At 39.4% G+C, this 17,427-nt stretch overlaps 1 protein-coding gene across 1 annotated transcript in view; it reads left to right on the top strand.

Annotated features, from left to right (window-relative positions):
• Positions 1-17,427, top strand: part of PDZD8 (PDZ domain containing 8) — a 47,229-nt gene that overhangs the window by 5,159 nt on the left and 24,643 nt on the right. Inside the window, exons 2-3 of the mRNA XM_072340669.1 lie at positions 11,453-11,575; positions 16,197-16,299. Of these exons, the coding sequence (XP_072196770.1) occupies positions 11,453-11,575; positions 16,197-16,299 (226 nt within the window). The remainder of the gene's footprint in view (positions 1-11,452; positions 11,576-16,196; positions 16,300-17,427) is intronic.

The following is a 17,427-nucleotide window of genomic DNA, read 5'->3' as shown; positions in this document are numbered from 1 at the left end:
TACAAGCCTGTTCTCAGGTCAGCTGTAGTTCTGTTGCTTTGTACAGGTTCTGATTTCTTTGTTCCGGTTTTAAGGAGCTCTGGTTCTCCTTTCATTATGGTTGGTGGTTCTTTGTTGTTTTTTCTGGCTCTAGACGACTGAAATACACATTTCTGTGACAAACACACGGGAAGAGTTTTGTATCTATAAAGGGAAAGGAGGAAGTACTTGCTGTTTATTTTCCCTCCATAAGTGAGTTTCAAAGTATTTCCCCATCAGTGATGTCAAAATTCTGGCAGCCGTTGTTGTTCCCTTAGTTTAAGGTCTTTCAAGTTCATCCATTTAGATCCTAAGCAGCTTACGTATTGTCAAAGCAGTGGAGGAGTTCTGTATATTTTAAGAACTCTTTGTATCTCTCTTCCTTATGGTAAAAAAAGAACTCTGGTATTTCAATATGGATATTAGATTGTTTGAGGAAGTGCATTTAGCTTTAATTTAATGCATACTATCAGATTGGAGTTGCTCCTTCTTCAGAAGTAAATCACGCAAAGGATTACTTCAACATTTTTATGTTAGATATTAATTAAGTGACCACCTGAAGTCTTTTCCAATGCATATTATCTTTTCAGCTGGTCATTTGCACTATAATTAGGTACCTTAAATAGTTCTCTGCTTAATTTGTAAGCTGGAGCTCTATTGAATGTCACTGGCAAGAACCATTAGACAAACTTATTTTAATTTACCGTTACAGAATGCAATTTGAGGGTTACACAGCAGTTTCTTATTTTTGGCAAAACTGAAGCTGAGATGTAATGCAAGTAGCTATTGATTGGGGAATGTATCTTATAATAGAGATGACTTCATAATTTGGCAGTAGAGGTATTGGAAGAAGTATAAAATATACCTCAATTTTTCATAAGATGAAGTTATTCTAACCAGAAATACTCATTGTGAGCATTTCTGATTTAAGAAATCAGCTGTCAATAGAAATACCTACTTTATAGCTTCTGCCAAGTTAGTGGATGTAGAGGTTCCTTTCCCGGGTGGATTTGTGCTGTAGTTGTGATATGAACTTCTCCTACCGGTTAGAGCTGTAGGGATGCACCTATTTGAATGAAGCTCTCATTCCTGTTCTGCAAGAAGGAAGAAATTATTATTCTGTTAATATATCACCATGTTCCTGCCCATTCTAGGTAGAAAAATAAAAGGACCCTATATATATATATATATATATATATATATGTTATTTTTAACTCTTATAAAATCAGGTGATAGAGAAGCTCTGTGATGCTTGTGGGCTTTCAGATTGTTCCAGAGAGTTGATGTTCTAAATGATGCCAGCACAGACACTTGTTCTGCTGCTGACAGAGTGGTGATAATTGGGATCAGTAGATCTGTCTGTAGACAGCAGTTTCATGCTTGGAAGATTATCTTTGTAGTGCATGGACAAGTAATTATTTGTACATAACCTAGAGAAGTAGATCTGCTGGTAACCTGACACGTAGTAAACAAACCAAAGCCCTGGAACCCTAAATATGTTGATTTCTTCTTCATAGTGCTGCAGGCACAGAAGGGAGCTGTGTACAGTACTGAGCTTTTGTGCCTTCACTTGGGCACTGGGTCTCCCTCAGAAGTCGTGTCTGGAGGATCAAGCTGATGTTGCTGCCCAATTAGAAAGAACACATTTCTTTTGTATTCAGCTCAGTTGAAGTTACTTTATTTGACTGTCATATGTATTTTTTTTTTAAATATTTTTTTCTTAATGAAAGATGAAATACAAAGTTCAAAAGTACCACTGTAAAGGCAGTTTATTTCAAAGCAAATGTCAGTCATACAGGAGTTGCAGTACCAAACTGTAAGCAGTCAACCCACCTCTGAGTTGGGATGTGAGCCAGGCAGAGAGGGGATGGTCAAGCACTGGGGTTGGGTTATTCTGAATAACAGGCTGCAGTATAGGCAGTTCTGTGCTCTTCAGTTTCCACGGGTAGGTAGGAGCCTGGGGAAGTTCAATAGGCTGCAGCAGCACTGGTGTAACTGTGCTGTTCCAGCTGGTGGGAAGCTTGGTCTCTGGCTGCTGCTGTGCTGCTGGAGCTGCTAGTCCTTTCATGTTATAGGGTTTCAAAGGGAAACTGCTTGTTCTGCATTCCTGCACAGATTGCCTCAAGTCACCCAGTATGCTCCTGTGTTTACAGTTCATGTTCATGCTTGTTTGATTTAAAACTATTTTAACATTTGATATTATAGGAGACTTTAAATTTAGAACTGCTACTGGGATTAATAAGCTTTATTGCTAAAATGTGTATGAAGGGGACAATGTTACATATGTAAGTGGTTTGTTCATTTAATGGATAAGCTGTGCCATCCTGATCTCTAAAATACATCAGTTGCTGTAATACAAAACCATTTGCACGGTGATCTCAAGCTGCACTCTTGTCCAGAAGAAAGCCATGATAGCTGGGAGCAAGCAGCTTTTTCAGCAGGTTTTATTCTGGATGCTGCATGAATTCAACACTTTGCTTGTAACAGTGAGGGTAAGTTTGCAGTTTGGAAATGAGTGTGGCTGCCAGTTTGCATGGCAGGGACTTGGGGTCGTTATTTTGTACAGGCATTTCTCAGGGTGACAGTAACGTACTAAGCTGAACTAACCGCGGCATTTCTTCAGCTGGGTTGTTTCTGCTATAGTCTCCGAGCTTCTAGTTAAAAACTTACTGCTGGAATGTTAGTTCAGAGACACAAGGAAGATCCATACAAGTTTTGGAAACATTTCTTGGCGATATTTAACTTCACTGTGTAACGGGTGGCAGTAATTTCAATAGCCAAATAAATCTAGGCAAAATACCTTACTTCAAAATGCTCTGTGTGAGACGAGAGAGAGGCTTTTCAACTCTGAGTTGGACTCAAGAGGGCTACTGTTTTTGTTGGCTACTTTTATTTCTTTATTTTGCAGGTGCTGTAATTTATTTTACCCTTAGAACTACATGGGAACTGCTTACCTCTATGATTTATTGATTGCACTGTTCAGCTTGTAGCTTATGCTGTTGTTCAGCAGGATGGTCTGTGAGGAGCAGTGCACTCAGCCCTCTCCATTAAGGCTGATCTGTGTAATGGAAATTATTGCTGTGCTAGAACTCCAGTATTGTTTTCATGTTTCCAGAAACTTATCTGATATTGGAAAAATCTGTCTGAAAATAAATAAATAAGTAAAAGAAAAAGAATATTGCAGAGATCAGCTGGTGATAGATTTAATTGGACTATTAGGTGAGCTCAGGGACTGTAGTTAATTGCCAGATAAGACTAGCATAAAGCCATGTTTTGACAATCAGAAAAGGTTTTTCTTAGGAGAAATTTTGCATTTGTTGAGGTATGAAACTTGCCAGAGCAATTTGAGGTAAAATTTACAAAATATTGTAAAATATTGGGCAAAAATTGAGAAATAATGGGTGGATGTCTAATGGAAAACACAGTACTGTGTTTGTATCTTTTCCTTCACCTCATCTTAATGCTAAACCTCAGTGAATTTTCCTACATCAGTTTTAAACATCATCACAGTTCTGAAAAATGCCCATTCAGAAGGATATGGGTACAAGTATTATGGTCTGCTTTTATAATGGCGCTAAGTACAACATTATACCTTGGCACATATAATGATGATGTTGATACTTGGAGTAACAAATAAATGGTTTTGCAGACGTTGAAACCTACCCTGCCAGATAAACTTCTACACTGAGTTTTAAATATAAGCACTAAAGCAGGCTTTTACATCAATAGCAGTTGTGTAGTAAATAAGCTAAAGCATTATTTCTCTTTGCCTTAGCTAGAATAGGGTGAGTGGAAGTTGAAGATCATAGTCTTGCAGCGACATAATAGGAGCCTTCATGGAATTGTTTGAATCACTGCTGTGAATGATCTGGTGTGGTGAACACTTCCAGAGCAATTAAACAAGGGAAATGATGCAGTCTGGTTCTGGAAACTTCACAACAGCTTGTTGGATTTTGTTGTTGTTTTGTTTTCCCAAATAACTCCACATACTTCAGGCAATACGGCAGAATAAACAAAACAAAACTTCTGATGTTGCCAAGGAAAGAGCCCAGTGGGTTACATGGGGAGGTGGGGTGGGAACAGCAGTGCTTGTCAGTAGTATTGTTTTAAAACAATAGCACAAAAACTGAGATTTTTCTGTTCTTTTGAAAGAAGAGCAAATTAGAGAAAATACCCAAATTCATTATGGGCTTGCTGGGAGAAGGTTATGGTAATTGGAGCAGCTGCTTCTTCTAGATGTAATCACAAGTCACGGTTCATGTGCCACGAGTGGTGCAGGGTTTGTAAGGTGCAGGAATCCCTCCTGATAATTCATCTTGTACCCTTTTCTAGCACATGGTCATAAGCAGTGATGCTGCAGGGCACATCCAGACGGGACAGCTGTATTTATTAGTTGGGCTGCTTTGCTTACAGCAAGAGTTCATTTCTAAACTGCTCGCAGTCACGCATCTCCCCAAGCAGAGCCATCCCCACCTGGTAAATGTGCTTGACGGCATGCTCTACCCACTGCCATTGTCCAACTAGCTGGGCTGTGGATGAAATGGGTCCTTGGTTGCTGCTGTTTGCAATAATGTTTTAAGGTGAGCCTCAGTCATCTCAGCTTTGAAAAAGGGTAATGTTGGTTGGAGCTAGGTTAGCTTCAACACTTTGGAAGATTGCAGGGTGTAAATGGGACCATCGTCAGTGTTGTCAGAAGTGACTAGATCGATGTAAATTGAGGAGAAGCTTTGGTACTTCATGCATTTTTAAAGCTAAATGGAGAGCGGGATTAAACCTTGCAAGCTACGATGTCTAGAATTCAAAACAGACACAAAGAGTTTTTCCACTTCTGGCTTTTGGCTCTCAGCGGCTGCCTTCAGAGTGAAAGGAGGTGATTTTTATGGCCTTTCCAAAGGTTGTCTGAGAGGGTGTCAGTAGTTTTTGTGTGGGCTGGTGTTTAGGGCAGAGGACCAAAACTCTCCATCTCAGTGGGTGAGTCGTGCTCTGAGCTGGGATTTGTTTGAACACCAACATCATTTCCTTCTGACCAGAGCTGCGCAGAAATGGTATTTGTAGAGAGGCTTGAGACCTCCTTATGAGGGAGTATGTTGTTGAAGTGGGAAAATGCTGTCGTTTTGCTAGCAGTGCTTACTGGAACCAGTGTCTAATGTCACTGGTTGAAGGTGCAGAATTCTGGAGTGTCTTTGCTTTAACATTTGATTGCTTCCTGCTGTTGTTGTTCTTCTTGAATACCTAACAGCTGCTTGTTGGAATGGCTGCTGAAGCACACCTCTATCTCCCTGGCTCTGGTGGAGATAAGCACGTTTGGGACCATATGTCTGATGTAGAGCAGAACCACCACTCAGCCCTCCTGGTTAGGTGGCTGTCCCTGTCCTGTCTCACAGTGACAATTATGATCTTTCTCATAGTTTGAACCAACAGATGGCCTAATTAAATGTAATTTGAAACAAAACATAACTAAACCATTAAAAAAAAAAAATCTCTGAAGAGAGCAACTTGAATGTATATATGTGTTTCAGTCAGCCATTGTAGAGTAAGTCTCACTGTTTTCAGTGTTCCTTTGAACTGTCTGATTTGAGGCACTTTGGGGATGCTGATACCGCTGTACGGAAGGAGACTGTAGTCTAAATGTGTGAAACATATATGAAGAAAAATCCTTCCAACTTGAACTATTCCATCATTTGATAAAAATATAAATAGGATTCTTCTGTTTGTTTTGTTTGTTTGTTTGTTTGTTTTTGAGGTCTTGACTTTAAAAGTAACTGTAGTTACATTGAGATCTTCCAAGTATGAGCCTCCCACGTCCATAGCAGAATATCCTGTAACACAGTGGGTGGAGTGCTAGGAGGCATTTGCAGTTTTCCTTATAACTCCCAAGAAAAGAAACCCACTCCTATTGTAGAGATTTTTCATGGGCTGAGGTTTTTTTTTAGGTGTGGGGAAAGCTCAAATGAGCTGGTTTTCATTTGAGTCGAGGTATATTTAGGGTTGCTGAAGTCCTTGCAATTGGAATCGTGACAGTTATGGGACTTTGTTCCTTGTGAATTCAGGGGAAGGTTCCTTTCAATTTTCAAATTGCATTTGAAAAACCTAAATTGCTACTTAAAAAAAAAAAAAAAAAAAAAAAAAAAAAAGGAAAAAGGAAAAAGAAACAACGTTCACCCTGTTAATGATTGTTTTCAAATAAAACAAGTTCCATGTTTAGTCTTCAGTGTGAAGAATGATATTCGCGGTTTGCAGTTTAATGCTAGCAAGCCTAAATGTAAGCTGCGAAGTGCTGTTAAAATCTCACTGATGTGGTCGTGCCCTTTTAGGAGTGGACTGTAATATTTTAGAGTTTTTCTGGTGATAAACTTCAGCCAGAGTTACACACAGTGTAAGAGTACAGGGTTCTCCCCCAGTGGCAATGAAATGTGTAATTCTGTGAATTGGATTAAAAAACAAAAACCCCTGTCTCTAAAAGTCCCTTTGTATTTTATCCTGTAGTTTAATAAACCTTTTGATACTGCCGTAAGGAAAAATAACAGTTACAAAAACTAAAATAGCAAATATTCTTTCCACATTAGTTTGGATGGGAAAATCTTGAAGTGGTGTAGCATTAAGGAGAGTAAATTGTTGCTTTACCAACCACGTTTCCACTTCAGATTTTGATTCGCTTTCATACCTTGTGTCAAAAAAAAGCTGAAGCCTTGAAATGTACAGAAAATAGAGTTATGCTATAGAAATCCACATGTTTAACCAGCGGAGGCTTTTGTGATTTAATGTCTCCTTTTTTTTTGCCTTGTTTGTTAAGATTTAAGCGTTCACATAAAGTGCTGTGACATAAATCTGTAACTTGATTTAAAAAATCCACAAACTTAGCAATGCTGAATCGTATTTTATGGCAGTGAATCCATGCTGGGATTCATAAAGCACAAGTGATTAATGCGGGCTTGAACAGATACCCGAGAGGTTTGAGTCTGCTCGCTTACATGTTAAAATGTCCCTTGTAAAAGCAGAGAATGGTTTAAGCATTTCCCGGTAGTTATTCTAGAGACATCTTCTCACTTGTGAACCGAAGCCCTGCTCTCTATGAAACGCTCACCTCCTCCTGTATTTAAAAATGAAGCTGTAAATCTGTATGCTGAGGTAGGAAATGGGTTGCTGAGAGTTTCTCAATGTCTGCCTGTCTCTGCTGAGCCTCAACAAGGATTTTTGTGCTGGGATTCGGGATTTTCTTGACAGATGCAATGAACAGGATCACATAAGCCCTGTGTTATCTTTGGCTGGATAGCCTGATATTTAGTTATTTGTTTTAAATTTGTTCTTTTTTTTCCTCGGTTCTTAATAGATTTCATCACGTGACTAAAAATACTGTACTTAAGTAAGTTCTGGGGAAGCACTCAATTTATCCAATCGGTTTCTCAAACTAAATTTAAGTGTAAAAGACTCCAGTCCACTCTTCTGCAAACAGCTGGCCTGAGGAACCCAAAACATTCAGTAGTGAACACAAATTGGTGTGAATGTGGATAAAGCATTTATAAAGTAAAGCAGCAAATGAGTCTTGTTCCTACCGTGTAGGTGAGTGAGTGCTGCTCCACAGCAGAACTGGCAAGTGGGAGGAAGAAAGATGCCACTCAGGGGCTGAACCCCCCTCAGATGAAGGGAGCAAGTTTGATTTGTTTCTTTCAGATGCAGTTTTGATCTCAGGTGGTGATGAGAGCAAAGGAGCCCCTGAGGTGGCTCAGAAATGTGACATGAATCAAGTGGAGATGTTTGTAGTGTGCAGGAGACACGTTGGCTGCAGGCAGGGTCTGGAAACGTTTTTGCTGTGCTTTGTGCGTGGAAGAGCTCAGTATTACGCTATTTTAAGTGTATCCATAATCCCGTCTATTAATTAACCTTATCTTAATTATCTTTCAATATAATCATCTGACCTAATTTCTCATGTGGAATTACTTTGCTGTTGTTGTTGTCTTGCGGTATTTATCAAAATGTGTAGATGCAATGAAAGCTTGCTCAGGAGATCCAGCTAGCAGCTCAGTTTAGAAGCATCCTGTAGTTCTTACAAGTAGATTTTGATAACTTTTCCTCAGTGTTGCACTTACCAGCAAATCCCTACATTCCCCAAACCTGTTGCAATAGCTTGTGCCTTTTTCCCAGCCTGCAGCAATCAGAGGATCCACTGCAGACCCGTTTCTTATGGGCTTGTTCTCCAGAGTGAAGCCCTCAGTTTAATAGGAATTTGTTGGTTATAGGTTAAAGCTGAGAATCCTGGTTTAGTATTTAAAGTCAGACAGCCAAATAGACACCATGGTTTTTTTCTCATTCAGGATTCCCAGAGCAAAAGCTTTGAATTCTTGAGAGCAACCCACTGAATCAGCTTCCTGGAATTGTTATCGTCATTAGGAGCTAAAAGCTTTGACACTTTAACATACAGAAAAATAGCTTTACTTTCATACTAGAAGTGTGTTTCGTTATCTCTGTCAGAAATGCTTGTTTCATAAAGCTTTCTATTCATTTTGTCAGGCAACGGCATGGTTCTAGACAGGGAAGTGAGATGCTGCCTGTTCTGTGCTGCTCTGACCCTGGGAGCAGCAGAGCTGTGGCTGCAGGCAATGGTGCTTTAGAAGGCTGCATGACTTCTAGGCTTTCCCTACCGTGGGGGAGAGCATGGGATAGCTGTTAGGGCACAAGTGTGGGTTGCAAGCTTTCCACATGCCAGTGGAAATAAGTAGCGTATTAGGGTTTCTTGCTGAGGATTTCGTAAATGAGTTTTATTGGTAAGAACATGAACATAAATGCTTGTTGTGACTTAGAAATTTTGTTGAGGGCTTTTTCAGTTAATATTTATAGGAAATTTATGTATGTGCTGCACAACCAAAAGTCTAACATATATTCCTAAGTGTTTTGCATGTTACTGTACAGGTAACTGCATTGACATTTCAGATTCTGTCCTCTCTTTGATTCACTCACTGGTGCATTCATTTAGAAATATATATAAGAGAAATGAAAATTTTAGTTAATATTGTCTTCATCTAATGAAACAAACGCTTATTCTGGGGATTATTTCATCATTCCATGTTGTAACAGATGATTGCAGTGTGTGATCTATTTAACCCTGCGTTCTGAAGCTACTACTTTAGAGTCTACCTCTTTGACTCGATCAAATGTTTGATTATTTTGCTTATTTCATTCTTTCTGTTTTCTCGGTATTGTAATTAAATTTATCCAGACATTCCCCCCCCCCAATATCCTGCAGAGTGTTTGATATGCATGAGGGAAGAGTCTTACACCAGAAGATAAGGAAAGTGATTGGAAAATACCGGACCCTTTCTGTTCCTCCCTCTCCCCTCCTATTCTTGTCCCCCCAGTTCATGTCCCAGCAGCTTGCTGAGGGCCTGGTGCTGGTCACTGGTCTAGGGTTCCCAAGGAAAGCTATCAAGCTATTTTTAGAAGACCTCTTGGAGCAGTACATGGATAACTGCTGGGCTAATCAGAACGGTGGATTTTTTGTTGTTGTTTTTTATTCCTTGCACTCCTGCCTGTGCTTGTGGAAATTAAGTTCTTACTGTGCTGAAAAATCACAAGTAATGACTCACTCAGAACATGGCATTATTTTTTGCGGTGTAGTTGTCTAACAAATCCTTCTCTTTTGAACAAAATCTGACCAGGATCTGTTTCCAAGGGGGAAAATCATTCCCAAAAGGGAGAGGATGCTGCTGCTCATGCTGGGAGCAAGAGTTGCGTGGCAGGGTTGTGCTGGGGCTCAATGGGTGTCTGCGGTCCTACAGCAGCAGTGCTTCTCCCAGTCTGTAGAGTGGAAATGGTGGTGGTATTTTTCCCTTTCTTGTAGTTATTGCTATTTGTTTAATAATTCTAGAACTTCAAGGTAAGGTTATAAGTAGCATGTCAAACCAGGCAGAACACACATACAGTGTATTTGGGGCTGGTAGGTTATGGTACACTCCAATCTAAGCTATGGCTGTTGTGATCTAAGTGCTTCATACTTTTTCCACGCAAAATAATTGTATAAAGTTTTTAAATCAGAATGTTTTGACTTGAACGACTTCAAAGCTGCCTTCTTTCTGGAGGAGCTAATGAGAGAGAAACTTGGAACGAAATTAAAGCTAGAAATTGAATTGGATTTCAATAAAACAACTGCAGTGTTAAGATGGACTTATTCACAAGGAAAACAAAAGAAATGTCTCTCATGGCTCTCTCCGAGGCTGGTGCTGGTACAGAACCGAAGTATCTTGAACCAGAGTGCTGGGCTCCCTCCTGAAGAGTGTCGACAGTCAAAGGGCACTTCATGATTTATTTGAATTTCTGAGACTTCAGATCTCTATGACTGTTTCCTGAACATATTGTGATCTCTGAATGTGACAAGCAGATGCTTCTGATAGTTAAGCAGTGTTTGTGAAAGACTTCTTTCTTAGGAAATGGCAGATACATCCTGCAGGCAGCGATGTTTGTGCACTGCTATTTGCAAGTCATCTGTGCAGAACTACTCACTGGAAGGCTGTGTCAGTGACAGAATGGAAATCCAAGCACTAGAAAGTGGTAGGATATTAGCACCAAGTCAAAAAGGAAAGAAGAAATTCCCTAGAAGTGCTTTCTCAAATGCTTCGTGTAAATACTGCTGCAGATTCCATAACAGTTTTCTGTTTCCAAGGACAAGCCCTTGCTGTCTGCCCTCAGATGCTGACCGTGTCCCACGTTGGAGCCCGGGCAAGTGGGAAGGGAAGGCTGCGCTTAGAAATCAGTGTATTCTGCTCGGAAGGAGCAAGCTGTGTGGTGAGACAGTGCTTGTAAAACCCTGAGCATTTTGAACATATACTGCTTTCCATGAGAGTCGCGTGCAGCGATGAGGGAAATAAGGCTCAAAGAAAAAAAAAATATGTTTCCTGTGTTTTCATTGTAGTTCCAGGAGATGGGAAGAAAAGAACAATGACATGCTTTTCACAAAGTGAAAGAAGTGCTAATCTGCGTAACTAAACTGCGCTGGTTCTTTAGGATTCTTCAGTTATCGCATCGGTACTGAAACCATTTAGGGTTTAGTCTCTCAATATCTTATTCACCTTTGAAAGCAGCGATGGCTTTTGCTAATGATGAACTTAAAAATAAAGACCTGTCAAGGTATTTCGTACAAAAAGGAGTCTTGTAACATTTGCAGTCATGAATGTGTTCTGTGGGACTTCCCTTATTCTCACAGTTGTCGGTGCTAGTAAATGTAACTCAGATTACACATTGCAGAAAGGTTGTTTATGTGTTCTCTAGTCTTCTGTGTTCAGAAATTTTTATTAACTTTTTATTCCTTTTGAGCAATAAATATGCAGAAGCAGCAGTTTTTCCTCTTGTGGAGCACTGAAGATTCTTTTCAGTCCTGTTACCACTTAATAAGATGTGTGTTAAACTGGCTTATTTAATATGAATTCCCTTCTGTATTTTCCAGGTACAAGCCTTTCTTTCCATTTCAAGTGTCATCACCTGATGAGTATGAAGATCGAGACCTCTGCATACAGGATTTACCACTGACAGAAGGTCGACTAAAAGTCACGTTAATTGAATGTACAAGGTATCTACTGTGGTCTTTTGCTTATCTTTATTAAGCAGATACATATGCTTTGTAATCGTAGTAATTACAGCTGTAGGCCTGTACTGATTCAAGAAGTGGCACCTTTTATGTAATGGTTGAACTCCAGTTTAGAAATGTATTTTGAAAATAAAAATGTACAAATGAAAGTTGCTGCAAGTTTGAGGCACTTCTGCATTGTGTGCATACAAATGGATTTTTATTTCTTATGAATGTAGTCTAGTTAGAGGCTCCTGTTTTCTTCTTGTTTGGATCTCTTTCAGGACAGTATACATGTAGTAATTATCCTATTGTATTATGCTGCAAGCACAGGGAATAATTGTTTCATTCGGTTTTACTTTGATCCAAATAACTTTCATGAGGCATAACTTACTGCCTTTATCTTGAACAAAATAATGGAAACGAACAAAATCTATTTTCTTTCTTTCCTGAAGAGAAAACTGTTCTCTTCAAAACTGTGTGCAGGCTTCTTGTTTTGTTTGTTTTTGTCAGACCTCTTAGTTCCTGGTTTGTGTTAGATCGTATCTTAGTGCTTAGGCTTTGATCAGTCCTTGTGCCATTCTGCTCCTTATTGACTAAATGCTGGTTTATGCTGATGTTATTTTTAACTCTTCATTAGTTATACTACCACGTGAGTTCCATTTAGCATGCTTTTTATTTTTTCTCTAGCCTTGTACAACTATGCTGGAACCGTATTTGCTGTGATAATGTCTTTTATCAGTGCTACTTACCATTCAAAACAAGCTTATTTCTAGAGAGAGTTATACTTCGAAGGACTATGGGGCACAGCAGTGATCTTTAACACTTCTTTGGAAAGGACTGCTGCTTCCTGAGTTCCAAGCTTTGCGATATGTCCTCCATGAGCAAGCCAGTAATCCTAAATGATTTGGTACATTCCTTGGCTGTTAAGGGCCGTTCCTCTTCACCCATATTGAGTAAGGGAACTCGATCTCTTCGCAGGCAGTATCCAATTTCAGTCCTGTACTGTGCTTGTTTTTATTATAATTGGACCCAAAATAACTACATTTGAGCTCCATGCAGTTGTTTTGGCTTTGGAAAGCCACTTTTAAGTACTTTGTCTTTCCTGAATATGAAATGCTGTGTAACATTGCCAGCATATCAGTAATGTTTTCTTTCTTCCTGTTACCTTCTAGAAGCCAGATTGCTCAGTTTGACATCATCATCTGACCTCTCAGTATTTTCAGCTGTCACACATGCTTATCAGATGGCAGGGAGAGGATGCAGTTGCTGCCTTGTCAGGCCTTTTAAGCTTCAGGTCTGATTTAATCTGACTTTTTTATGCTGCTTGGATTTTCTGGACGCACGCTTGAGCGGACACATCTCAATCTAGATGTCTGTCTTTTGGTCCTGTAGTAATTCCTCAGATCTTCCAAGTGTCCATCCTTTTTAGAAATTAAACTTCTACAGCTGAGATCTGTAAAATGCTCATGGAAGCGTATCTTTTCCTTACTTCGTAGCTGAAGATATTTGTGAGTTAGAAGCTGAGAAGCACATACAAGATTTTGGTAGTAAAGGGAGAAATAAAAGTGTGCATAAAAGTAAACGTCAAAATTTCCCTTTTTCATATCACTGTGTATGAAAGCTGTCTGGGGCTATAGGGAAGGGTTCTTTTGCCAAGCAGCACCGTATGCAAGCACACAGGGTTTTTTTCCCTGTCTGCCACTGGGACCTTTGCTCATTTTGGGGGGATTTTTGCCATGAGAGACTTAAAGTGAGCAATGTACCTTGCTACTGACCAGTGTTTGCTTTTCCCTGACCTCAGCTCTTCAGGTAAAGGTGCTGAATCTTCAAGAGCACCTTCTGTCACAGGCAGCATGCCCCAAGGGGCCTGTAGTATAGATTCTACATGAATGAGCTCATAGAAGCCTAGTCATTGTTTGCTAGTGAGAACTTCCGAACTGTGGGGTTTACCTGAGAGTTTTTGTTCTTGACAGTCTTCTCACTTCCAGAAGTAGAAGATCACCCTGACATTTGTATTTCTTTTCAATTCTTTTGCTCAATGCCTCAGAAGGCTTTTATATTCTTTCTCCATATGGTAACTGTGGCACAGATGAACAACAGAAGCTTTATGTTACCATTGCGTGGAGGAGTAGTGGTCAGTTTCTGTTCTCACGTTTAACAGTTAAATCTTGAACAACAGTGATGATACAATTTGCACACTTACTTTATTAGACATATCTTGCTTAATTTTGTTTGTCTTCACGTAACCAAATACTTGAAATTAGAAAAGTGCAAAAAGTTTGTTATTTTAAAGTGTGTTGTTTTTTATTTCCTGCATTTTAATGTAAAATTCATGAAAGAAGGGCATTAATTGGCGTAAATAAGAAATACAGTTTTTGCCTGAAAACACGTTTTTGTGGTTGCAGTACATTCATTCTCATTAACTTTCATTTGTTGCAAAAACATTAGCAGGTAAAAACCTTTTGCGTCCTGTCAAGGATCTGTCGAGAAAGTCTTAAAAATCTGTCAGCTCTTCTAAAATTACGCTGTAATGTGAGCTATTAAAATGAACAGTAAAATTCATCAAGTGGTGATTTAATCACATTTCCTTATTGATTCATTATAGCTAAAGATAGCTACAAACTTTGTATCAGAACATCTTTTATACTCTCTCATACAGATTCACAGTTCTTGTGCTGTGAGTTATAGATATCAGATCAATATATACAGCTGTTTTGGATGTGCTGTGGCAGCCTTCATCTGTTTATGTGGTTGCATTAAAGAACACAGTACCTCTGCATGCTAGTAGGGATGTTATTCAAACAAAAGCTTCCTTAATGTCATAGCAGTTAACATTTCCCCTTTGTCTTCCTGAATATGAAAATTGGATTCCAAACTCCAGTACAAAGCATCCGTGGGCAGTACTGCTCATTAGAAATGAAGGAAGTATTTTGCCTGCCTGAGATGCATTTCTTCAAGTGGGGTATTGATAGCCTAATGTCACCTCTGACCCCTGCCTGTCTCCTCTGAAGTTTGGTGACCAGAAAATAAAATGTGTGCAATCAGTGACCAGCATGGAAAAACTTGAATAAAATTGCTGGTAGCAATGAGAGACACATTGTGGTGTAGGCACAGAAGAAAAAGTGCATTACTTAAAAGCAACTACTAAAAACAGAACAGAGCAGCCACAAAGGGTTGCAGGGGATGGCTTAAAAATAAGCAAAAAAGATGGGAGTTGGTCAGTTTAAGTAACCTTGAACAAACTTAGTCTTGTCCAGACATAATACCTAACCAGTTTGGTCTGAGAAGATTTCTTTTTACTGTAATTGATCCAGTAGTGTCTGGATAAACAAGGGCTGAAGGTCAATCTGGAATTAAGGCTGACATCTGCTCTTTGCAGTGTTTCAGTAGAGAATGGGCAAGAAGTATGCAAACTTCACATCTGAGTCTTGCATTAAGGATGCAGGGACTAACAGTGAGCCACAAACATCTGATGCTTTGTACAGCAATTATGCTGGGTACTAGCAACAGTAAGGATATTCACCTATCGTTTTGCTCACACGTTCACTTACCTCTTAGCAGTTAAACAAATGCTTTGTAGAGAGACATACAAAAGGAATGCTCAATTCCCTTTGCTGCAGTGCATGCTGGAGAACTGCTGTAGACAGAGAGATGCTTTACCTTGGATTTGTTCAATTTCACCAATTCTAGTTGTTGGTTATATTTGCTTTCAGTTATTTAATTATCAAAATGTTAACACATTTCCACATCTGAAGTCTATACTCTTTTTGACCATGAATGCTTAACCTAGAAACAGTATTTAAGAGCATGAACAGAGAACTGATGTGATTTTCTAACAGCATTTGTCTCTGTCATCTAAAGAGTTGTGTAAAATAAATGTATCTCAATCACAAATAAGGTACTTTGGCTGAATCGTTAAAAACTGTCAAAGGATATAGAAAAATAGCTCTCTTGAAAGAATATAATTTGTTGGAGGTTTTTATTCCAAAATATTTATCCACTTTCAGCTACAGTGAGATAAACTGTGTACAAGTTGAGTGCTCTTATGAATCCTAAAAGCCACCATTTGTTTCTTTCCCCGTTCTGTAGTACCGGTATCCAACTGAAAGGCTTTGTAGCCTTCTGAAATAGAATATGATGCTTAAAGGACCTTTTCAGCTTGTTATGAGTGTATCAAAAGAATTACAGATAGGAGAGGATCCTAATTCAGCAAAATAGACATAAACAGTGGCTTTAGAAGTACAGTAACACTTCCAAACCAAGAAAAGCTGTTCTGTGCTGTAAGTTTAGGACTTGAGTTGCTGTTTTGTTGCTGTTACTGCTATGTTTATTTATAAGTTGCTGTTGTTTAGGGAAGTCCTCATCTACCATCTGAGCATTTAACAAAGCAAACAAACAGAAGTCCTAGTGACAATTTTGGAGTGATTTGTGGTACAGGTAGAATTCTTCCACTAGAGGGTAGCAGTGCCCTTCCTTTTGTGAATTGCATTCATGGGCTTGTGTTTGTGCACGTTGAGAACAGTGTATGAGGGGAATGGATAAAGGAAGAACAGTGACTTTAGCACGATATCTGGGATATGTGATAGTATTACAATTCTTACTATAGGCTTTTCTCTTTCAGGTTATTTATATTTGGATCCTATGAGAAGGAAACAAATGTTCATTGCACAATGGAGCTGAGCAGTAGTGTTTGGGAAGAGAAATCAAGGAGTTCTATTAAAACGGTAAAACGGATATAATCTTTGTATGTTGCAGTATGTCTTGTGGTCTTACACTGTCTAGACAGAGTGTGCCTTCTGGGCAGCCAAATGGGTGATTTAGCAGGAAGAAAACCCTACAAACGTTTACACTGTCTAGACAGAGTGTGCCTTCTGGGCAGCCAAATGGGTGATTTAGCAGGAAGAAAACCCTACAAACGTAATGTTACTTTCTTCTGAGTTCAAAGTTTTTTGACTGTCAAGTTTATGTGTACAGCTTACATCATGCTCAGTTATCACAACTGTGCTTGAAAATGTACCTGATTTGCATACATTAGTTATCAACTGTTAACTACATTAAAGCAAACAGTTTAAAATGTGCATTTGTAGAGCTGCTACATTTGGGTGAGGTAACGTTTACAAAACAGTGAATGAGGTTCACCTGTCTTTCACTGGGCAGTAGTGTATTCCTTTCTGATGTGAGTACTGAAGGCACGTTCTCAAAGGGTAACTCATGACCAATTTTGACAAAAGGTGGAGGGAATTCCTATGTATCTCTAACTTTTCCTAGAGCATGTGAATCCTACCTTATGTAGGAGGAAGAATATTGCCTCTAATTCAAAACAAGAGGTGCAATGCTTTAACATTTCAAATCAGTGATATTGGGTTAGTTATCAAATTGAACTTGTGCTGAGCAGTGTATGTACTGTGAAGTTTTAAGGGCCTGGTTTGGCAGCCAAACATCACGGAAGACAGTGATGCTTTCTAGAGTTATCTCCATCTGAGCACTGAGGGCTGTCTGACTGTGAATTAGCTGTGTTAGCTCCCTGAGCTCACTTGCTGCATGTTAGCATCTGTGCCAGGGCAATTGCAGAACGGGTTCTTTAGCAGGTAATGTGGCACTGGTGTGTTTGTGACAGCAGATGGCAGTAGAACTAAACTGGTGGTGGGTGGAAAGGCGCGGCTCCTGTTTAAAACTGCGGAAAAGTACTTGGGCTCACGTTCTGTTTGAGCACCTGAAATGAAATGGGAGGTTTTCAAGTTTTCCATCCTTCAGAACTATGACTTGAGATGTAAGGATGTTTAAGTAGCTGTGTTCCTGTCCAGTCCTATCACTGCCTGCTGAGAGCAGCGGCTCCTTGGTGTGAGCTGCTG

Source organism: Excalfactoria chinensis, chromosome 6 (genome assembly GCF_039878825.1).
Source record: "Excalfactoria chinensis isolate bCotChi1 chromosome 6, bCotChi1.hap2, whole genome shotgun sequence".
In the NCBI taxonomy this organism is placed as follows: Eukaryota; Metazoa; Chordata; class Aves; order Galliformes; family Phasianidae; genus Excalfactoria; species Excalfactoria chinensis.
Note: the sequence above shows the minus strand (reverse complement) of the source record. Positions and strands in the feature narration are given on the sequence as shown.